Source organism: Bufo bufo, chromosome 3 (assembly GCF_905171765.1).
Source record: "Bufo bufo chromosome 3, aBufBuf1.1, whole genome shotgun sequence".
NCBI classification, from domain to species: Eukaryota; Metazoa; Chordata; class Amphibia; order Anura; family Bufonidae; genus Bufo; species Bufo bufo.
The window spans coordinates 705,303,153-705,327,668 of NC_053391.1; the positions used below are offsets into that span (position 1 = coordinate 705,303,153).

At 46.7% G+C, this 24,516-nt stretch overlaps 1 protein-coding gene across 50 annotated transcripts in view; it reads right to left on the reverse strand.

The window, feature by feature from the left end:
• Positions 1-14,717: 14,717 nt before the first annotated feature.
• The window catches only part of ARFIP2 (ADP ribosylation factor interacting protein 2), a 76,602-nt gene continuing 66,803 nt past the window's right edge, over positions 14,718-24,516 (reverse strand). For 3 of the 50 annotated variants that reach the window (XM_040426755.1, XM_040426748.1, XM_040426749.1), the window contains 6 exons: positions 23,754-23,866; positions 23,435-23,656; positions 20,024-20,181; positions 18,880-19,054; positions 17,102-18,254; positions 14,718-17,046 (listed from right to left, as the gene is read on the reverse strand). In XM_040426755.1, coding sequence (XP_040282689.1) covers positions 18,099-18,254; positions 18,880-19,054; positions 20,024-20,181; positions 23,435-23,656; positions 23,754-23,866 — 824 coding nt within the window. In that variant the 3' untranslated portion in view covers positions 14,718-17,046; positions 17,102-18,098. Of the gene's footprint in view, positions 18,255-18,879; positions 19,055-20,023; positions 20,182-23,434; positions 23,657-23,753; positions 23,867-24,516 lie in introns of those variants that run through there. The other 47 variants (XM_040426751.1, XM_040426752.1, XM_040426753.1 and 44 more) reach the window with 47 other exon arrangements.

A 24,516-nucleotide genomic window follows, 5' to 3' on the forward strand; every position in this document is an offset into this window, starting at 1 on the left:
GGTATCACATTACCTGATGGTTGTCTTGTGGCTTCCTTTGATGTCACGAGTCTCTATACTTCTATTGATCACTCCAGGGGAGTGTCGGCTGTCCGGAGGAGTCTGGTGGATAGCCAATACTCTGTGGAGTGTCAGGATTTTATTATCCAACTTCTGGATCTGGTACTGAGGCACAATAATTTTTTGTTTATGGACTGTTTTTTCTTACAGTTACAGGGGACCGCGATGGGGTCAAATGTGGCGCCCTCGTACGCAAATGTCTTCATGGCGGCCCTCGAGGAGGACCTTGTCTATGTATCCCACCACTTCAGTCATGTACTGGGGTGGTGGCGGTACATAGACGATGTCTTCCTGATTTGGCAAGGTGATTCTTCATCTTTGGAATTATTCCATACTTTTTTGAACCAGATGGATCCTGATATCTCATTTACTCTGACACATTCTGACACACAAATACAATTTTTGGATACCATGGTTTCAGTGGTGGGCAACAAATTATCTACTGATATTTTCACTAAAGCAACTGATTGTAACACTTTGTTGCACTATAATAGTTGTCACCCTAGATCTACTATTGATTCATTACCATATAGCCAGCTACTTAGGGTTAAAAGGATAGTGCAAGATCCTGACAAATTACTCACTCGTTATGATCGGATGGTGCATAAATTTCAACAGAGAGGATATCCCACTCGGGTGATTCATAAACATCTAGACAAGGTTAGGTATCCACAACAGATTAAAACTGATGTTACACCTAATAAAATGGTTCAGATTCCTTCTATATCGACCTATTCTGAACAGAGTGGATCGGTTGCCAAGATCATTCGTAAGCATTGGTCAATTCTGAAGAGTAATTTGCCACAGATTGAAGCTTTCTCTGTACCCCCTCTTTTATTCTACAGGCGCCCTGCCAATTTACGAGATAAATTGGTACGGGCTGATGTTCCCACTAACGGTTTGGTGCAAACCTATATTGTGACTCGCAGAAAGAGATGTTTTGAACTGCGTATTTATGATTAAGGGGGACAAGTTCATTCATCCAACTTCTGGGACCAAATATGACATTCGTCAATTTTTGACGTGTGATAGTGCCTATGTTGTTTATGTGCTTTCGTGTCCATGTTGTCTCCTATATGTTGGGGAGACCACATGTGACATGAAGATATGTTTCCGAAACATTTTGTGGAGGCGGGCCACAATGAGAAGGATCGGAAATTTATGATTTTGGATCAGATCATCTTGTCAAAGAGGGGAGGTGATCGGACATTGGCTCTCAGAGAGAGAGAGCTTCGGTGGATCCATCGCCTCCACACTCTGAGACCATTTGGTCTTAATATTGAGTTTAAATTGAATGTGATGTAGATGTGGGCTTTCTATCTGCCTGACGGTTCTTTGCTTAGACTGCCTCTGGTTTTGTGAATACGAATGGTGTCACTATTTTATGGTAAATATATCTACACTCACCTAAAGAATTATTAGGAACACCTGTTCTATTTCTCATTAATGCAATTATCTAGTCAACCAATCACATGGCAGTTGCTTCAATGCATTTAGGGGTGTTGTCCTGGTCAAGACAATCTCCTGAACTCCAAACTGAATGTCAGAATGGGAAAGAAAGGTGATTTAAGCAATTTTGAGCGTGGCATGGTTGTTGGTGCCAGACGGTCCGTTCTGAGTATTTCACAATCTGCTCAGTTACCTGGATTTTCACGCACAACCATTTCTAGGGTTTACAAAGAATGGTGTGAAAAGGGAAAAACATCCAGTATGCGGCCGTCCTGTGGGCGAACATGCCTTGTGGATGCGGGAGGTCAGAGGAGAATGGGCCGACTGATTCCAGCTGATAGAAGAGCAACGTTGACTGAAAGAACCACTCGTTACAACCGAGGTATGCAGCAAAGCATTTGTGAAGCCACAACACGCACAACCTTGAGGCGGATGGGCTACAACAGCAGAAGACCCCACCGGGTACCACTCATCTCCACTACAAATAGGAAAAAGAGGCTACAATTTGCACGAGCTCACCAAAATTGGACTGTTGAAGACTGGAAAAATGTTGCCTGGTCTGATGAGTCTCGATTTCTGTTGAGACATTCAAATGGTAGAGTCAGAATTTGGGGTAAACAGAATGAGAACATGTATCCATCCTCTGATGGCTACTTCCAGCAGGATAATGCATCATGTCACAAAGCTCCAATTTCACATTGGTTTCTTGAACATGACAATGAGTTCACTGTACTAAAATGGCCCCACAGTCACCAGCTCTCAACCCAATAGAGCATCTTTGGGATGTGGTGGAACGGGAGCTTCGTGCCCTGGATGTGCATCCCTCAAATCTCCATCAACTGCAAGATGCTATCCTATCAATATGGGCCAACATTTCTAAAGAATGCTATCAGCACCTTGTAGAATCAATGCCACGTAGAATTAAGGCAGTTCTGAAGGCAAAAGGGGGTCCAACACCGTATTAGTATGGGGGCACTAATAATTCATTAGGTGAGTGTATATATATTTTTTCTCTTTTCCTTTTTTAAATAATTGTTATCAACATTTTCGCAGCGGTGTGTAGAGGGCGTCCTCAGGATCCTGGGTCAACTTACATACTGAATTACTAAGAAGATGGGGATTCATAGGGCACAATGACATTTAGGTTTATGATTAATTACTTTGGCCGCTTGTTTATGGATTTTTAAGTGAGTGGTTGTTCAAGTTCATATTTTAACTGTGTTTGGGGGTGACTTTGGGTTAAAGGGCGTTTGGCATGGATGTGTCTTACGCCTCTACCCCATTATAGGCTTGTAGTGATGATCATGCATAATGATACAACTACAGGGCCCCCTCTGCTCGCCCAGAATACTTGGCGTTACAGCCATGTATCTTATAGGGGTTCTTTTTCCCTTTTTTTGGATTTTTATAAACCATGGAACCATGATCACGCCTATGTACACTCACCTAAATTATTAGGAACACCATACTAATACAGTGTTGGACCCCCTTTTGCCTTCAGAACTGCCTTAATTCTACGTGGCATTGATTCCACAAGGTGCTGATAGCATTCTTTAGAAATGTTGGCCCATATTGATAGGACAGCATCTTGCAGTTGATGGAGATTTGAGGGATGCACATCCAGGGCACGAAGCTCCCGTTCCACCACATCCCAAAGATGCTCTATTGGGTTGAGATCTGGTGACTGTGGGGCCATTTTAGTCCAGTGAACTCATTGTCATGGTCAAGAAACCAATGTGAAATGATTGGAGCTTTGTGACATGGGGCATTATCCTGCTGGAAGTAGCCATCAGAGGATGGATACATGTTCTCATTCTGTTTATGCCAAATTCGGAATCTACCATTTGAATGTCTCAACAGAAATCGAGACTCATCAGACCAGGCAACATTTTTCCAGTCTTCAACAGTCCAATTTTGGTGAGCTCGTGCAGATTGTAGCCTCTTTCTCCTATTTGTAGTGGAGATGAGTGGTACCCGGTGGGGTCTTCTGCTGTTGTAGCCCATCCGCCTCAAGGTTGTGCGTGTTGTGGTTTCACAAATGCTTTGCTGCAGACCTCGGTTGTAACGAGGGGTTATTTCAGCCAACGTTGCTCTTCTATCAGCTTGAATCAGTCGGCCCATTCTCCTCTGACCTCTAGCATCCACAAGGCATTTTCGCCCACAGGACGGCCGCATACTGGATGTTTTTCCCTTTTCACACCATTCTTTGTAAACCCTAGAAATGGTTGTGCGTGAAAATCCCAGTAACTGAGCAGATTGTGAAATACTCAGACCGGCCCGTCTGGCACCAACAACCATGCCACGCTCAAAATGGCTTAAATCACCTTTCTTTCCCATTCTGACATTCAGTTTGGAGTTCAGGAGATTGTCTTGACCAGGAGCACCCCCCTAAATGCATCGAAGCAACTGCCATGTGATTGGTTGACTAGATAATTGCATTAATGAGAAATAGAACAGGTGTTCCTAATAATTCTTTAGGCGAGTGTATATCCTGAGTACAGCAGTGATATGTATGTCTTTATTTGATCTAGACATGGTATTATCTATATTTATTGGTCCTTTGACCATTTTCCTTGTGCCTTCTGTCTCCCCATTTCTCTATAGTTGTGACTGCGGTGTCTGGTTGTCTAATTGGATAGCGCTTCGCCTGCGTGGGACAGTCAGCTGTTTACTATGGCGACGACGCTAGTTTTACTGGTGTTGGTGGCCTATGTGCGCTCGCTCCTCCCCGTCCACTGGGCGTGTCTAAGTGCTCCTCTCTGCATAGTCTCGCGATGATTGTTCAGGTCATGATTCCGTCTGTTTGTGGTGTGGTTGCTGGGCCTCTGGACATGCGCAGTCGTATTTAGAGGACGCGGATCTTGGCGCCACATATCTGTCCCGGCTGTGTGAGTTTTTCTTTTACCTATAACAACTGTTGCTGACACTTAATGACACACGAATGATTTATTGAGTTCAATATACACATTTTATATTGTATGTATGAATCATGTATGTTAATAATTTGCACATTTGCACATACTCATGGATACTGTATTTTCGGCACATAAGTAATTGTATAATAATTTTCTATGGATTTTAAAAAAAAATTAAAAAATATTATTATACTATTGATTATTTGATTCTCACTTAATTTGCTGTTATACATTTTGGGTATATATACCCCTGGGAGACACCATTTTATATGCTTGATAAAGACTGCATTGAGCGGTTGAAACGTTGCAGAGGGGTCAATAAAGGGTCCACCGTTTTTCACTTTATCTACTGGAGTGCTGCCTCATCTTTTGGATAAATACATGCATACATACATAGATATATTTGTAGTCTGAGCTCCACTGATACGTACCTGTAACATGCAGGTGATAGCCCTACCTAACCTTGACCTGAGGTGTGCCACGGTCACTATGGTCAGTATGCAATAAGGGGGCAAAAAACACTCAGTAGTAAAGGGGATATATTTAAGTAGCAACAACAGCAGAAGTTTGGAGAATGCCTACGCCATTTCCAGCTGTGGATCAGGCACATACCGAGCAGAACACCCTGAACTTCACCTTCCCAACTGCTTAATGACATGCACTGGATCACCTTGCCTGGAAGCCACAGAAGCTGCCCGTATCCTGAAGGTATTCCCGGAATATTGCTCAGGGTTGAGACCCCTGTTGGCTAGGAGGATGTGGACATGTTTAATGAAGTGTGCGGAACTGAGTGGACCTCCCGAGAAAGGCAACAGGGGACTGTCCGGAGAGGAATGACCGAGAGCAACTAGCAGCTGGTCCAGAACTCGGACTGGACACCAGGCATTCTGTGAAGGGAAGTACTTGACCTCCACGCTTTTGCCAGGTTGCAGTGTCTTCGAGTGTTCCAAACAAAGTGAGAAGGTGGGGTGACGAACCAGCTGTCTCCTGGCAAGAGAGTGACCCTGCGGCATGGTAACCGTGAACTCTCCGGGCCTTAGAAACCCGTAAAAGGCTAAGTAGATTGCCGCCTTCAAAACCAGGCTGGGCAGTACACCTAAAGGAGCCTGCAACAGCCCTCGATCAAGATCCCAGAAAATGCCCGCCGTAACGGGAAGGCGGGTGAGTCTTGGCCCTGGCTGCAGCTTCTGGATTCGCCTGAGTATGGCCTTAACCGGATTCGCTGAAAAGAGAGATGGCCTGTCGGAGTCCCAGAGGGATATGTGATGTTGCACCCCCGCTAAATACAGCTTGATGGTACTATGTGAAAGACCCAGGTTGGTGTAGCCATACGATACAAATGACAGTATGTATTTGATGTTGCCCGAGTCTAGTCTCGGGTACCTCTCCTAAAATTCTTGAAACCTGAGACAGGCTGAGGAGCAAGCCCTCCTTGTGTTCTCGGATAACGACTTCTCAATGATGTGAGAGGTCAGTCCAGAATTAGCAGAGAGAAAGGTGGCACCGGAGTGGCTGTAACGTCTGCCTCTGGCTGCTGTTGAAAAAAAAAAAAGGGGGAAATTAAATCGTGACATGCACGCGAATCTACTACAAATATTTATATTACAGGATGCACTGAGCCTTGGTGTAAGGAAAGGCAAATGTCTCAACCGGAGTCAGACAAAGGTGTTATCATCTTCAGTTCTGCTGAGCACTCTCTTCCTCCTGCCCAGTCTGTTTCACTTTTATTTCTTAGTCACAAAAGGTGTAACAATAGAAAGGAGCCGGCCCGTCACCCAACCACTTCCTTCATGTAACAAGGATACAGGAAGTGATGATAGAGCAAGATGAGAAACCACCATCATTTAAGATAACAGCCAACTAACAAAACACTTGTTTACAATAATCTCCCATTACGACAGGAGTGAACTTTATCCATCCTTGCTCAGTGATCAATGCCAGATAAAGTTACTATGATCCTCATGCATGTTTTTTTACAGGACAGCGTCATTATCTCCAGCGGCTGATCAGGCGCACTAGAGACAACAAACGCACGGTCCTTTCATATATTGTTCTCTTAATAAATGCATCCACGCCAAGCCAATAAATCCGCGTCTTGCGAGACATGATGACAATACACAATATATTAAATACACATCCTGATAAAATTTCCACAACAGTCCCTCCTCTTTGTCATATGCTCCCAGTGTCCCTCGATGAATCTCGATCTTCTTCTTTGGAAAAACACAGTCTTGTCTACAAAAAATCCTGAATCCATAAAACAAAACAGATGATGGAAAACAGAAAGTCAATCTTGACACGTAGCTCAAAAACAAATCTGGACTCGGAGATTCTTTTCTTCGGGAGCTGACTCAGGAGGTGGTGTTTCGTGCTGGTCGCCGGCTGGTTTGGAATCCTCTGCATCTGGTCCATGGTTTGGTCTTCAGGGCATCTTGTCTGTTCAGGCTTCAGTAACATCTAACTAGACATCAGGAACATCTCACTCCGGCGTATAGAAGGATTGGAAACAAAAAAATATACGTACATGTCCTATTTCCTTTAGCCCGGATCCAATGGAAAACCAGTGAGCCCCAAGACCTCCCAAAGGTTTAAAAAGGATTCCAACCTCACTAGTCATAGCTCTGCCTCTGCCCTGTCAGTATGGGCCTGCCCCTTATCAATGGTGTCTGCTAGCCAGGTATAACCGTCATCTAATTCACAGAAACCCTCCTTTGGACGTTCTACTGTCGTTGTTTCTCGGTGATCTCTCTCACTGCCTCAACGGTTTCTTTGAACATCTCATCCACTATGGACGAGAAATTGTTCAATCACTTCATAAGTCTAACTCCCCATCCCGTCCAGCCAGAAAACAAATACCTTCCAGCTCTCCCTGCCCTTCTTACCTCCTTCCACACCATCAGTTCCTCCCAATCGGCTGCAACGTAAGATACAGGAACAAGCTTCACCAGGACACATGAACCTCTGCATTAAGGGGAATTACCTTATAAGTGGCTAACCCGCATAGGAAATAGTACGGACCCGTCAACTCCACACAAGAACTTCTGACGGTCACGGGCCTCCAGTAATAACTGAATAGACTGAGGGATCGCTCCCTGAGTCTGAACGTTACATCCTTCTTTCCAGCAGATATAAATTGGTCTATGGGTGTTATTAAAGAGATCGGGGGTTTCATGATAAGGTTGACCGTTATACCTTTCTCACAATAGGAGGATCCCACAAACTTATGCCCTTTACCACAACTACGGGCCGCCTAGCTGCCTAGACACCCATAGAGGATTAACAAGCAAGGAGCCAGAGCTACTATTAAACCTATAGCTGATATTACCCTCTAGGAATGTAACACCAGTGCTATCAACAAATGTCTCCTTGTGGCCCTCGCTAGTTTGAGGTGCGTTTCCCTTCCTAAACATTAAACTAAACAAAAAAATGTGATACTCTTCATTCTTTGACGTGGTTGAGCTGCTTCTTGCAATGCCTGGTGTGGATCCAGTTGTCTCGTCCCTTGAACTTCAGAGAGGTTGGTGTCATCAGCAGCACCTGGAATGGCCCAAGATATCTCGGCTCTAGTCCCATCCTCGAATGTTTCTTTAGCACGACCCAATCACCTGGTTGACTAGAATGAACACTGGTTATTGAGTCTGGGTCCGGGAGAGACTCCCGAACCCGGTGGTGGAAATCGGCTGATAACCCGTGGGGCTGCCTGGGGGCATCCCTGATGGAATAAAGGGTTACAGTGGAACAATCAGGCAATGGATCGGCCGTGATTTTTACCTTCTTTGCAAAAATCTGACCCAAGTACCGTCAACGAAAAGGCAGTCGTGATGGTTCTCAACGTAATTTCCTACTAGGTTAGAAAAGTTGAGAGGTTAGAATGGTTAGTAAAAAGTTTGAAGATTGTTGTTTTCTGCACCACTTTCCCCCCTTCTCATCGTCCTTAAAACCAGGACGAAGAGAAGCTGGATTCAACATGGTGCATCGTCTCAAGGATAGATATAGAGATGAGGGAGGGATGAGAGAGAAAGAGAAAAAGAAAAGCGACCCTGTTAGTAGTGGAGGTGGAAATGACAGTTGGGGACTCACTTACCTCGGGTACTGGTTGTGTTTCAGTAGGCCCAGGTTTAGTAGATCCAGCCTGTTTCAATAAAGTCAGCCCAGATAGAGCCTCCTCTGCTTCCTGCATCGAATTCCTAAACTCAGTTTTCCCCTCAGGCCAGGCGTACATCACTCGGTTCTTCCGGATTAAAACTGGGTTCTGTAGCCTTGCTTAATTATCACGATTGACTTTTGCAGCCACCATTGCGCTACCTACCTTCCAGAGGGATACTCCAATTAGTTCCCTTGGACAACCTACTCTATTCTTTAAGGGGACTTCATGGCCTTCGCCCCAAAACTAGATTTCATGCACTGTGCAGCCGTCTGACTGTGGGAAGCCTCGCTTTCCTTTCCTTGCAGGGATGCCCCCCCATTGCCCATGGCGATTAATCGACTCTAGTCTTATCCCTGCGTCCAGGGAAACCTCTGCACGAATTTAGGAGAGCACCGCCCGGTGCCTTCTTCTGCGGTTGATTGACGGACTACAACCACTATAGTCCCCCCAACTGGAAACCCTAACCGAGGTGATATGTAACTCTATGGCTTGTTGTTCCAACACTTTTGTTACAGAACTATGCCAAACGATTAGTCAACAACCACAGATCAAACCCCCGCGTTACGTCTCTACCCCTCACAGTGTATGCACACAACCCTTACTCTGCGTCGCCAGACTAAACTGCACAGCACAATGAATATCCTCTGTCTCTACAGAATGTGGCTCCTCCAGTCAATCTCCTGCTGATAAAGTAAAAAGAAATACGGGCTTAACCTCTGGTTGTTAAAGAGAGAAGCGTCCTGGAGTGGAAAACTGTCACTTGGAAAAGAGAAATAGAAGGGAAAAAAGTATGCTAAGATCGCAGCCAAAATATGAAAAAGGAAAAACTGAAAAAAAACTTGATTACAACAATAAAAGCCTAAAAATAAAAAATGGATTAGTAAAAGAAAACCTGGAAAAAAGAGAGCAAAAAAAAAAAAAAACACAACGTCGAAAACTTCAGTTACAGGAAGTCTTGCTATATACATTGAGATTCAGTAAAAAGTAAATGTTAACTTAAAACCAAAACTCAAATACAAAAAAAACAAAAACCTTTGGAACACATAGAATTGTATAGGACTGAATTAACGCATCAATGTCTTGGAGGGTTCACCTGAAACCGTAAACACTGGCAGGAGAATTTCTTCCCACCCAGTCATTGAAATGCTAATTTGCCCCCAGCCCAAAACCAACTTCAGATTCATTTTACCAAAAAAGCAGGATTTAACATTACAAGGTCCCAAAACCGGTTTCCAGGGGAAGGGAAAAGTCAATTTAAATTAGGTCTTAGAGTTTCTCCAAATACAGTAAAATAGTTTACAAAGACCTCAATAACATCTCTTCATTCCCCTTCTCTGACACACAAAATTAGAACCTCTGCTGAATTCCAGGAACCGATCTCTTTCCTCTCTGAGCTTCGCATTTTCACATTTTAACCGTTCATATTGGGATTTAAAATCTGCTTCCTGGATCCATGACCTTGGCTGTCCCTGGGGTCTCTACCTTTGCAAAGAACCATGTCTGGGACCATTACCCCACCTTGCTGAATAAACCACTTTACTTCTAGGTGTGGTTCTGGGGTACTTAACATACCTGTGTCTGTTGCCATTAGCAACGTCACAATATCGTGCAATGTGCCCGACTTCCCTGCATGCAAAACAACAAATAGCTTGTCTCCCTGCACAATACCTAGTCTGGGCACATGGTGATCTGCCTTGCTGCACAACATTAACCATCCCAGCATGACTAGATCCCACACTACCATCTGTATTGAGTCCTCTTACCACGGACTCATCTGAGGAATCTTCTGCCATTGTGTTAACACTTCCAACTCCAGGGTCAGACACATTGTCCATCTCCATCCCTAAGTCGGATCCACTATGTGACCCACAGTCCTCAGACTTCTCCATACTTACAGCCCATACATTTCCTCTAACCCCAGACACATTACTCTCTAACGGTTGTTTCAATGACTCTGGCTGCGCTAAGCACTGAGAATGTTCATCTTCTGTCCTCCTGCAGAGAGCAGACAATTCCCTTACAGCATCCTGTGCGTGCGTCAGGCTTTCAGACAACCATCCATTCTCCTTGCACAGCTCAGTATTACACCTCACAGTACATTCATACTCAGGGCTAGCTTCAGCTGCCTGCTGGATATTGAGTTCTCAATTTAACAATTTCCACTTTTAAATCCTCCACTTCTCCTTCCAAACTCAGCTTCAGCCTACAAGACTCCTGATATTTATCCGCTATCCAACCAGCAGCAAAAATCAGATCATACTTGCCTTTCCTTTTGTGCCATTTTCTGGTACCGATCAGGTTTGCAACATAATTCTGAGCCTGCAGCCATGGTTCAGTAGATCCCTGCATAGCCTGAAGAATGGCCGCCGTGTCCTTCAACTTTGCAACTTCTTTAAAAATACTTTCCATTCTACAGGAATACAAACACCACAATGGTTGCTACAAAAAACAAAACACTGGTACCGATCTCTAGGAGTTGTCCCAATACTTCTGGCACAGAACTACAAGCACCTCCTTTCTACACTGTAGTGCCCGTATTAACTATGCTAAACAAGTCTACAATCCAGTGTAACAGCCACAGATATACAAACATTAAGCAGAATCATCAACTATAGGACGATTTCACTGCTAAACTGCCACTAATGGGTCACACAATGATTCCTGTATCAGACTGGTCACTGAGCTATACCATAACCGAACACTCAACCGATATCCAGCACAAAACTTACCAACACAAAATTAAACTGTACATAGAAAGTTACAAAAAGACAAGATAACTATTCTGGACAAATCTGACATTTGAAGCAAAAACAAACAAATCGCTTTCCATAGACACCAATACTAAAAGTGAACCAGCTCAAACTGAAATGAATTCCTTGTTAAAACCTGCAGCACCAAACTAACCAAGATGTCTGCCAAAGCCACATGTTCTTCACACAAAGGAAATCAAAGATGGCCAACAAAACCACATGGCTTGACACAAAGGAAGACCAGATGGCCGACAAAACCACATGTTCTTCACACAAAGGAAATCAAAGATGGCCGACAAAACCACATGGCCTGACACAAAGGAAGACAAGATGGCCGACAAAACCACATGGCCTGACACAAAAGGAAGACAAGACGGTGTCTACAAAATCCAGCAATAGAAAATCCAAATTAAACAAAACAGTTTCTATATTCCCTGTGCCCCACCCCCAAAACCAGAGCAAACCTCCACTCTGCGGGCGATTTACAGGCTAACAATATAAAAATCCTCTCTAAATGCTGTCTCTAATGTACAAACACTAAAAAAAATTGCTGCCTCTACAAAATCACAATAATATAAAAGTTAAGAAGTTACAACAAAAAAACACGATACCCTGTACTGCTCAGCACACACATCACAATCTCTGTACAATCAACTCAGATCCACCAAAAACTACACAACGGAGAAGCACTCACCTCGTCCTTACACAAATAGAGCGAAAGCGTTCTTTCATCAAGCAGAAATTTCCTCTCTGACGCAGCAGATAAAACTAGTTTACTTTTCTCTCCCCTTTACCTGCTGTGCAGAGAAAATAAAATCTGTTGGATCCTTCCCATCTCGCCATCTATAATATAAATATTTGTAGTAGAAATCCGCTCGCATCAGACTTTGTGTAAGGAAAGGAAAATCTCTTCGCGACTCAGACAAAGGTGTTATCATCTTCAGTTCTGCTGAGCAACTTCCCCTCCTGCCCAGTCTCTTTCACTTTTATTTCTTACTCACAAAAGGGGTAACAATAGAAAGGAGCCGGCCCATCACCCGACCACTTCCTTCATGTAACAAGGATGCAGGAAGTGATGACATACGGGAAGTGATGACATACAGGAAGTGATGACATACAGGAAGTGATGATATACAGGAAGACAAGACACCATCATTTAGAATAACCTAGCCAGCTGACAGCCATTACCACTGGAGTGAACCTTATCCATCCTTGCTCAGTGATCGATGCCAGATAAAGTTACTATGATCCTCATGCATGTTTATTTACAGGACAGCGTCATTATCTCCAGCGGCTGATCAGGCGCACTAGAGACAACAAACGCACGTTCCTTTCATATATTGTTCTCTTAACAAATGCATCCACGCCAAGCCAATAAATCTGCGTCTTGCGCGGGGGCCCTAGCCGGCGTCCATACATCAGCCAAGAAAACCCTGCTCTGCTGAACACATCAGTCTCCCCCGGCCCACAGCCCAGCGCTTAGCACATGGACCATTCGCGGACGGAGACCTCTGCGCCCGGCAGCTGTGTGAGGACATACACGGGAAGATATCCACTCCAATGGTTTACCCTGACACTGAGAGACATGGTGACAATACACAATATATTAGAAACACATCCTAATAAAACTTCCACAACATGAGCTGCCCTCTGAGTGACAGAAGTAGTGGTCTCTTGGTTGGATGCTGCAGCTCTCACTCACAGGGGCTGCTTCTGGGCGGTCAGTGACGTAGATGAAGCGCTGATTAGGACACACAATGCAAGAATAATAAACTACATTACCACAATTTTTATTTGCATAACCACGTTCTTGTATGTAGCGCTAACAGGATAGCCCCACCTCTGATGCTAGCTCCGCCGGCATCAATAGCCCCTCCTACATCACTAGCTCAGTTTCCATTGCCTCAGACACCATAGCCTGGGAACTGGGTGACACCCTGGACACATCATAAGCAGCAGCTGGGGAACATCATGGGCAGCAACAGGGCACCAAGATACAACCTAGAAGCCATCTTCTGTGCATGATAACAACTTAGTGACCTTCTGTCTCTGTAGCTGGCGACCTGTCCTAGGTTGCTAACATAGCTTATATGTTTATACAGCTAGACCTGAGAATAACCTTAATACAGTTCCTATGTTTGTGTGTTAAAGACAAAAGCAGAGTTATTTACAGTGACTTCATGTTTTGGATGTCATGTAACTGTTATATATATTGTGTTCATAGAAGGGCAGAAGTCTAGACCAATCACAGCCAGCCTCACACACAGCCCGTGTGGGAAATTCCCCTAACAGGAGCTGCTCGAATCATTATTCACCAGAGAGAGGAGCTGAACAGACACACACTCCACTAAGAGCTGTGTTTTATGGAAGCAAGAGGCCAAAATAGGCATTTAAAACAGTTATATAATGTTCCTACTGTTAATATAGTGATTAGAACTGTATACTGAACTGGTTATATGTGTGTTTACTTACAATTCCACCATACAAACGAACTACTGAGTCATACAATCATACAATCCAAACAAATTGCATACAAATGCGAACTGCTCATACCAGATCATAAGTAATTGCATAGAGCAAACTGCAAACCAAGTAGAGCAAGTGAACTATTGGTTAACCTCAGGTATACCTCTCAGAGAGATCATAAAGTGCTTAAATAACTTAAAGTGAGAGTACAGATACTGAAGAGAGAAATATATCCACCATTTTATGTTGAATGACAATATTGAACAGTTGAACCACCATCTTATGCATACCGCCACATTGTGATACCTTTCCAACATGTCTTATGTACATGGACTATCTGCTGCAGAGGCGGCAGTGTTATATATGAAGAAAAGTTGAAGTTAATAAAGAAGTTATTTCAAGCATTTGGTGTGTTCTTTAAACCTACTGTTTCCATAGAACGGCGCTAGAGGAATTACAGCGTAATAGACAGTCTGGTTAGACTAAAAGTCAGAGATATAAAAATTCTTCTAATGCCACATCGCAAAAGGCATTTCATAGTGCTGCGCCTGCCACAGTCTCCTGGATGTAGTGATGTGTCCTAGGAATAACAGCATATCAGCCCCCCACCCGATATCCTTATTCGTCCTTGACTAGAATCTGTAGCAGATATGGAAGGTTAGCTGAAGACCATTCGTCCACCACTGAAGGACAGAAGGTGTGAATACATATCTTAGAAACACTTCGGTGACACGAGCCTTAGTGGCTGCACTGTGAAGCTGATGATCCTTGAAGACACTTTCCAGTGTAGCAAAACCTCAGCTTTCTATATCTGGATCCTGTCTGTAACTGCAAAAACATCCCTCTTGACCGTATAACCATTCATAGGATCGTGGCCTACACACAACCATCAACTACACGAGGCAAAGAACCATCAATGAGACAGAGACAGACTCTTCATTAGTTTTATTCCGATTTCCAGAAATGTTCCAGTAACCTAATGCCCCTTGTTGAGATGATTTTTCCAGCCTACGTGACCCCAGGAGGACCGTCGCAACCACGAACATTTCTCATGGAACAATCTGTCTTTATAAATAGTTATCGTACTACAGGGCAGGTAACAAGAACATGGCCCAATGTTAATTACACAGGGGTTGAATCTGGGTAGCATTGGACCCTAAGGGCATGTAATACTGCAATACTCCCGCAGATACCGGCCTTGCGCACAACTTTTACACTACTGGAATTGAGTCAGACACGCTGAAATGTAGTTGAAGACACATTCATCCTCTTACAGGACTGCAGACCCACTGCTCGGAAGTAGTGTTGTACAAAACATTCAGTCATGGGACACATAGACCACATCCGGGCTACATGCTGCACACTCACACACACGGAGAAGGATGCTGCAGTCACCATCCGCAGTCATTGTGAAAGGGAGTGTGACATACAAATATCCCCACTCTAGTAACTACAGCCAACCTCCCGAAATATACAGAACTCCTGCCCGCTCCAATCTCCTATTATGATTAAAGGAAAATGCTGAGGGAAAAATAATACAACAGAAAGATGTGGTGAGGGATGTCATCAGCAAGTGCTAGAGAACCAGCGTGAAGTGCTGCAGGCAATGCACAATAACAGAAGAGGAGAGCGTAGAGCGGATGTCTACAGAAGAGGAGAATGTAGAGCGGATGTCTACAGAAGAGGAGAGTGTAGAGCGGATGTCTACAGAAGAGGAGAGTGTAGAGCGGATGTCTACAGAAGAGGGGAGTGTAGAGCGGATGTCTACAGAAGAGGGGAGTGTAGAGCGGATGTCGACAGAAGAGAAGAGTGTAGAGTGGATGTCGACAGAAGAGAAGAGTGTAGAGCGGATGTCGACAGAAGAGGAGAGCGTAGAGCGGATGTCTACAGAAGAGGGGAGTGTAGAGCGGATGTCTACAGAAGAGGAGAATGTAGAGCGGATGTCTACAGAAGAGGAGAGTGTAGAGCAGATGTCTACAGAAGAGGAGAGTGTAGAGCAGATGTCTACAGAAGAGGAGAGTGTAGAGCGGATGTCTACAGAAGAGGAGAGTGTAGAGCAGACGTCTACAGAACATGAGACCGTATAGCAGACGTCTACAGAAAAGGAGAGTGTAGAGCGGATGTCTACAGAAAAGGAGAGTGTAAAGTGGTCTACAGAAGAGGAGAGCATACAGCGGATGTCTACAGAAGAGGAGAGCATACAGCGGATGTCTACAGAAGAGGAGAGCATACAGCGGATGTCTACAGAAGAGGAGAGCATACAGCGGATGTCTACAGAAGAGGAGAGCATACAGCGGATGTCTACAGAAGAGGAGAGTTTAGATCGAATGTCTACAGAAGATGAGTGCGTATAGCAGACGTCTATAGATGATCTGAAGAGAAATGGATGTCTGTAGAAGAGTGGGGTGCAGAGCGGAGGATGCCTAAAGAGCAGTGGAGTGGATGTCTGTAGAAGAGTGCAGGAGACCTGAAGAGCAGTGGAGTGGATGTCCGTAGCATAGTGGGGTGTAGAGCGGAGGAGACCTGAAAAGCAGTGGAGTGGATGTCTGTAGAAGAGTGCAGGAGACCTGAAGAGCAGTGGAGTGAATGTCCGTAGCATAGTGGGGTGTAGAGCGGAGGAGACCTGAAAAGCAGTGGAGTGGATGTCTGTAGAAGAGTGGAGGAGACCTGAAGAGCAGTGGAGTGGATGTCTGTAAAAGAATGGGGTGCAGAGCGGGGGGGACCTGAAGAGCAGTGGAGTGGATGTCTGTAGAATAGTGGGGTGTAGAGCGGAGGAGACCTGAAGAGCAGTGGAGTGGATGTCTGTAGAATAGTGGGGTGTAAAGCGGAGGAGACCTGAAGAGCAGTGGAGTGGATGTCCGTACCATAGTGAGGTGTAGAGCGGAGGAGACCTGAAGAGCAGTGGAGTGGATGTCTGTAGAATAGTGGGGTGTAGAGCGGAGGAGACCTGAAGAGCAGTGGAGTGGATGTCCGTAGAATAATGGGGTGTAGAGTGGAGGAGACCTGAAGAGCAGTGGAGTGGATGTCTGTAAAAGAGTGGGGTGTAGAGTGGAGGAGACCTGAAGAGCAGTGGAGTGGATGTCTGTAAAAGAGTGGGGTGCAGAGCGGAGGAGACCTGAAGAGCAGTGGAGTGGATGTCTGTAGAAGAGCAGAGGAGACCTGAAGAGCAGTGGAGTGGATGTCTGTAGAAGAGTGGAGGAGACCTGAAGAGCAGTGGAGTGGATGTCTGTAGAATAGTGGGGTGTAGAGTGGAGGAGACCTGAGAGCAGTGGAGTGGATGTCTGTAAAAGAGTGGGGTGTAGAGTGGTTGAGACCTGAAGAGCAGTGGAGTGGATGTCCATAGAATAGTGGGGTGCAGAGCGGAGGAGACCCGAAGAGCAGTGGAGTGGATGTCTGTAGAAGAGTGGGGTGCAGAGCGGAGGAGACCTGAAGAGTAATGGAGTGGATGTCTGTAGAATAGTGGAGGAGACCTGAAGAGCAGTGGAGTGGATGTCTGTAGAAGAGTGGAGGAGACCTGAAGAGCAGTGGAGTGGATGTCTGTAGAAGAGTGGAGGAGACCTGAAGAGTAATGGAGTGGATGTCTGTAGAATAGTGGGGTGCAGAGCGGAGGAGACCTGAAGAGCAGTGGAGTGGATGTCCGTAGAATAGTGGGGTGAAGAGCGGAGGAGACCTGAAGAGCAGTGGAGTGGATGTCTATAGAAGAGTGGGGTGCAGAGCGGAGGAGACCTGAAGAGCAGTGGAGTGGATGTCTGTAGAAGAGTGGAGGAGACCTGAAGAGCAGTGGAGTGGATGTCTGTAGAAGAGTGGAGGAGACCTGAAGAGCAGTGGAGTGGATGTCTGTAGAAGAGTGGGGTGGATATCTAGAAAATCGGAGGGCAGGAGTGACAGGGTTTTTAGAGCTGAGAAGACCGCTCAGAAGAATAAATAGTGGACATGTTCTGTAATATATAAGGACAAAGGAAGTTTGCGGAAGGAGAGGTGAGGTCTATGAGCTAACCCAATTAGCAAGACCTGCTGTGTGCCATGTACAAATGGACGGATGAGAAGAAGATAACCAGCACCACACAGGCCTTGCTCATGGGCTTCATACTGGTGGTCTGGTGACTGGCCACAATCTGCAGGTCACCGAGTGTCGGACATACAATCAGACACACTGATCTGCAGACACATGAAATGAGAAACAATCGACCATACAATGGACGCTCGCACTAGCACACGGTAATGTCACACACAATCCTTCATGCACACAACACTTACATATACAGTACACACGCAATCACAAACACGTAAAGAGAGAGATAAGCGGCGTGGTCACTGCTCCTCCAGCCAGGAGGGTTTGTCGCTGGCTGCGCTGCTTAGCTTGATGTTGAATTGTTGCAGTGAAGCTTCCAGCTGCTGTTGATTCCCAGCAAAGTATGAGGAGATGGCGTTATGGAAGAGGAGAAGCTGCTTGTGCATGACCTTCACCTGGAAGACAAAAGAGGACACGTAAGCCACAAACCAAGCAGAATCATGTCCTTGGAGGAGACAAGCATCAGCGGAGCGGCGACTGCGGTCACGTCAGCAGAGCGATGATTGGCACGGTCGGTAAGGTCAGTAGCTGGCACGTTCGGTAAGGTCAGTAGTTGGCACGGTCAGTAGCTGGCACGATCGATAAGGTCAGTAGCTGGCACGGGCGGTAAGGTCAGTAGCTGGCACGGGCGGTAAGGTCAGTAGCTGGCACGGTCAGTAGCTGGCACGGTCGATAAGGTCAGTAGCTGGCACGGGCGGTAAGGTCAGTAGCTGGCACGGTCAGTAGCTGGCACGGTCGATAAGGTCAGTAGCTGGCACGGTCGGTAAGGTCAGTAGCTGGCACGGTCGGTAAGGTCAGTAGCTGGCACGGTCGATAAGGTCAGTAGCTGGCACGGGCGGTAAGGTCAGTAGCTGGCACGGTCGATAAGGTCAGTAGCTGGCACGGGCGGTAAGGTCAGTAGCTGGCACGGTCGGTAAGGTCAGTAGCTGGCACGGTCGGTAAGGTCAGTAGCTGGCACGGGCGGTAAGGTCAGTAGCTGGCACGGTCGGTAAGGTCACACATGCCACGTGTCGGCTGTACCTTGTTTTCTTGTAAGAAGCGCAGCTTGATAGTTACATCTCCTCGCAGTTTCTCATATTTGCTTCGATGCGCCTGGAAGTTTTGCTGTGCGACCTCGATGCGGCAGAGAGTGGCGGCATCTCGTGGCCCCAGACTCAGCTCCTCCAAATCAGCCCGGTACGCATCGTACTCCAACCTGTAAGTCAACATCTGGATTCACTCACACAAACCACAACTAGCAGCATACGAGGCGGAGAAGCGAGGAGCTTCGGCCCCTTACATGTGGCCCCCTAGCAGCGACAGCTATGATTGGAGGAGAGGACACCAGGCTAAGTGTTAGCTTGTGGCTCTCACTCCAGACTTGTATCAGTGCAGCCTGAAGAAGGTCTGCTCGTTGTATTAGTACAGGCTGCAAACATCTATTGGATTTCAGTCTATCGTAGTCTTTTTTTGCCCCCCTCCCCCCACACGCACACATCCTTTGAGAGGCCACATCTGGAACATGGGATTCAGTTTTGGGCTCCTTTTACCATGAAGGATACTGGAGAGCTGGAAGAATCGGGCTTGTGAAGCCTTTAGAAAGCTGCCATAGAGGTGGTCTCTCTGCGCGAGTGTGGTCAGTACAAGAAGCGGCAGGATTTATTCATTCCAAGGACCTTACACAGGACCCGGGGACCTTCATTACGTGGGAGGAGACATCAGTGCAGGAAAGGGTTCTTTACAGGTAGAGCAGCCTCAGGACAGAATGTCCGACCCCAGGAGGTGGAAATGGCAGACAAGACTTCCAATGAGGCTTCTCTAATAGCAAGTGGGACTGTGGGTTAGAACTTATCTAGAGCTCGATGCTCTGGGGTCTGTTTCAGTCCATGTAACGGTGTAATACTAAGTAGTGATTGGGTGTGGACTGACAGAGGGACTTCTTTACACACCCAGCCTACCCCTGTCCATCATGATTTCCAACTAGGCTGATGCTTTGGCACGTGACGATCCATGATGGAACCACTGTACCGTACACCGATACTAATATGAAAGCTGCCATCATGGTGAGGTCTCATTACCATGAATGGACTGGCGCTGAATGTAGACGAATAATTCCAGGGTTTTACGGCCTTCACCAAGAACCTGTGCAGAGCAGCCACCATGTAATGATTTCAGCGCTGATTACCTCGCCGTCTCGTACAGTTTCACTGTCATTAGCGTGTCCTCCATGGTTTTGTTGATCAGGGTGTTGATACTGGACACAAAGAAGTTGACGGCTCCCAGCAGGGTCTCTCCATTCTTACACAGAAGCTTCTGGGTCTCGGCATTGTAGCCAAACTCCTCCTAAGAAGCAAACAGTCATAACGGTGATATCATTACAGGCAGAAGACAAGGGCCTGAATGCTCTAACGCAGGCATCCTCAAACTGCGGCCCTCCAGCTGTTGTAAAACTACAACTCCCACAATGCCCTGCTGAAGGCTGATACCTGTAGGCTGTTCGGGCATGCTGGGAGTTGTAGTTTTGCAACAGCTGGAGGGCCGCAGTTTGAGGATGCCTGCTCTAACGCTATGGTCCATGGTGGTCTGGAGGAGGTATACAGGATATGGTGGTCGAAAGAGGATATCCCTGGTGATCTGGAGGAGGTATACAGGATATGGTGGTCGAAAGAGGATATCCCTGGTGATCTGGAGGAGGTATACAGGATATGGTGGTCGAAAGAGGATATCCCTGGTGATCTGGAGGAGGTATACAGGATATGGTGGTCGAAAGAGGATATCCCTGGTGATCTGGAGGAGGTATACAGGATATGGTGCTCCGGCGGGTATGTGTGCAGGGTATTGTTGTGGACAGAGGATATCCATGGTGGTATTGGAGGCAATGTGTACAGGGTATGGAGAGGATACTGATGATACTCCGGAGGGGATGTGTACAGGGTATGAAGGTGGGGGGGGATATCAATGGTACTCTGGAGGGGATGTGTGCAGGTTATTGTAGTGGACAGAGGATATCCCTGGTACTCTGGAGGGGATGTGTGCAGGTTATTGTAGTGGACAGAGGATATCCCTGGTACTCTGGAGGGGATGTGTGCAGGTTATTGTAGTGGACAGAGGATATCCCTGGTACTCTGTAGGGGATGTGTGCAGGTTATTGTAGTGGACAGAGGATATCCCTGGTACTCTGGAGGGGATGTGTACAGGTTATTGTAGTGGACAGAGGATATCCCTGGTACTCTGGAGGGGATGTGTACAGGTTATTGTAGTGGACAGAGGATATCCCTGGTACTCTGGAGGGGATGTGTACAGGTTATTGTAGTGGACAGAGGATATCCCTGGTACTCTGGAGGGGATGTGTGCAGGTTATTGTAGTGGACAGAGGATATCCATGGTGATCTGGAGGGAATGTGTACAGGGTATGGCAGTGTACAGAGGATATCCCTGGTACTCTGTAGGGGATGTGTACAGGGTATGTCAGTGGACAGAGGATATCCCTGGTACTCTGGAGGGGATGTGTGCAGGGTATGGCAGTGGACAGAGGATATCCATGGTGATCTGGACGGGATGTGTGCAGGGTATGGCAGTGGACAGAGGATATCCCTGGTACTCTGGAGGGGATGTGTGCAGGTTATTGTAGTGGACAGAGGATATCCATGGTGATCTGGAGGGAATGTGTACAGGGTATGGCAGTGTACAGAGGATATCCCTGGTACTCTGTAGGGGATGTGTACAGGGTATGTCAGTGGACAGAGGATATCCCTGGTACTCTGGAGGGGATGTGTGCAGGGTATGGCAGTGGACAGAGGATATCCATGGTGATCTGGACGGGATGTGTGCAGGGTATGGCAGTGGACAGAGGATATCCCTGGTACTCTGTAGGGGATGTGTACAGGGTATGTCAGTGGACAGAGGATATCCCTGGTACTCTGGAGGGGATGTGTGCAGGGTATGGCAGTGGACAGAGGATATCCATGGTGATCTGGACGGGATGTGTGCAGGGTATGGCAGTGGACAGAGGATATCGATGGTACTCTGGAGGGGATGTGTGCAGGTTATTGTAGTAGACAGAGGATATCCCTGGTACTCTGGAGGGGATGTGTGCAGGGTATGGCAGTGGACAGAGGATATCCCTGGTACTCTGTAGGGGATGTGTACAGGGTATGTCAGTGGACAGAGGATATCCCTGGTACTCTGGAGGGGATGTGTACAGGGTATGTCAGTGGACAGAGGATATTCCTGGTACTCTGGAGGGGATGTGTGCAGGTTATTGTAGTGGACAGAGGATATCCCTGGTGATCTGGAGGGGATGTGTGCAGGTTATTGTAGTGGACAGAGGATATCCCTGGTACTCTGGAGAGGATGTGTGCAGGTTATTGTAGTGGACAGAGGATATCCCTGGTACTCTGGAGGGGATGTGTGCAGGTTATTGTAGTGGACAGAGGATATCCCTGGTACTCTGGAGGGGATGTGTGCAGGTTATTGTAGTGGACAGAGGATATCCATGGTGATCTGGACGGGATGTGTACAGGGTATGGCAGTGGACAGAGGATATCCCTGGTACTCTGTAGGGGATGTGTACAGGGTATGTCAGTGGACAGAGGATATTCCTGGTACTCTGGAGGGGATGTGTGCAGGTTATTGTAGTGGACAGAGGATATCCCTGGTGATCTGGAGGGGATGTGTGCAGGTTATTGTAGTGGACAGAGGATATCCCTGGTGATCTGGAGGGGATGTGTGCAGGTTATTGTAGTGGACAGAGGATATCCCTGGTGATCTGGAGGGGATGTGTGCAGGTTATTGTAGTGGACAGAGGATATCCATGGTGATCTGGAGGGGATGTGTGCAGGGTATTGTAGTGGACAGAGGATATCCATGGTGATCTGGAGGGGATGTGTGCAGGGTATTGTAGTGGACAGAGGATATCCATGGTGATCTGGAGGGAATGTGTACAGGGTATGGCAGTGTACAGAGGATATCCCTGGTACTCTGTAGGGGATGTGTACAGGGTATGTCAGTGGACAGAGGATATCCCTGGTACTCTGGAGGGGATGTGTGCAGGGTATGGCAGTGGACAGAGGATATCCATGGTGATCTGGACGGGATGTGTGCAGGGTATGGCAGTGGACAGAGGATATCGATGGTACTCTGGAGGGGATGTGTGCAGGGTATGGCAGTGTACAGAGGATATCCCTGGTGATCTGGAGGGGATATGTGCAGGTTATTGTAGTGGACAGAGGATATCCATGGTGATCTGGAGGGGATGTGTGCAGGTTATTGTAGTGGACAGAGGATATCCCTGGTGATCTGGAGGGGATGTGTGCAGGTTATTGTAGTGGACAGAGGATATCCTTGGTATTCTGGAGGGGATGTGTGCAGGTTATTGTAGTGGACAGAGGATATCCTTGGTATTCTGGAGGGGATGTGTGCAGGGTATGGCAGTGGACAGAGGATATCCATGGTGATCTGGAGGGGATGTGTGCAGGGTATTGTAGTGGACAGAGGATATCCATGGTGATCTGGAGGGGCAGTCTATAGGATATGAAGGTGGAGGGATACATATGATGGAGGGAATATGCTTCATTTTCTGCATATAGTTGCTGACCTGCAATTCTGGTGATTTTTGGCTCAGGTCAGAGAAGGCGTCACCCAGGGCCCTCTGTGTCTGCACCAAGTTGTAGAAATGGGCGGTCAGGGCTCTGGCCAGCTGCAGGACCCCTTCATACTTTCGCTTAGTGTCTCTGAGAAGCTCAATTTGGGTCTCCAACTCCAAGTCCACCGTACGAGACCCCCGGCCAAATCGCTCTGAGATTAACTGTTTAGTGCACTGCAGGGATGAGAGCGCGGTCAGTAATATCCGATGGCCCAGGCGTATACAGACAAGGAGGCCAAGAGCAGCTTATAATACTTCAGACCCCTCTTACTTTATATGTGTTGATTCCCCACTTCTTCATCATGTCTAACTTTTCCACAGCTAAACCTCGAGACATCTCCTCAGACGTGAGTGAAGGGTGCGAGGATGGCTGAGACATGGATCCTGCAAGAAAAGACCACACAATCACAAGGAAGAATACGGGGCACGCACAAACACTACTCTCATCATCCGCTAATGAGACACCTAGCACCACATGAGGGTCAGTCAGCTGAGAGTCCAGGATCTGGTCATGGGGGTGCGGGCTGCGAAGGGTTTCAATAGTCACCTCCCTGAAATGCTGATATTTAACTCCTTCCTGTCAGGAAAAAGTTCTACTGGTCAGCTGGGCCGAGTGACACCCGAAGAATTTCACCACAATCCCAACATGAAGGTTGGACCAAAGCAATAATCTTTCTGTAGGGACAAAGACTGTATCCAATTAACCAATGCTGTACCTCACCAACAAATGTGGGTTGCCTCACAATCAGCTGGAGGGTTCCTCGCCACAGCTAGGAGATGCCTCACAATCAGCTGGAGGGTACCTCACCACAGCTAGGAGACGCCTTATACTGAACTGAAGGGCACATCATCAAGTACTGGGGGGGATGGTCCTCAACACAACTAGGAGGTGCCTCACAATCAGCTGGAGGGTACCTCACCACAGCTAGCAGGTGCCTCACAATCAGCTGGAGTGTACCTCACCACAGCTAGGAAGTGCCTCACAATCAGCTAGAGGGTACCTCACCACAGCTAGGAGATGCCTTATACTGAAC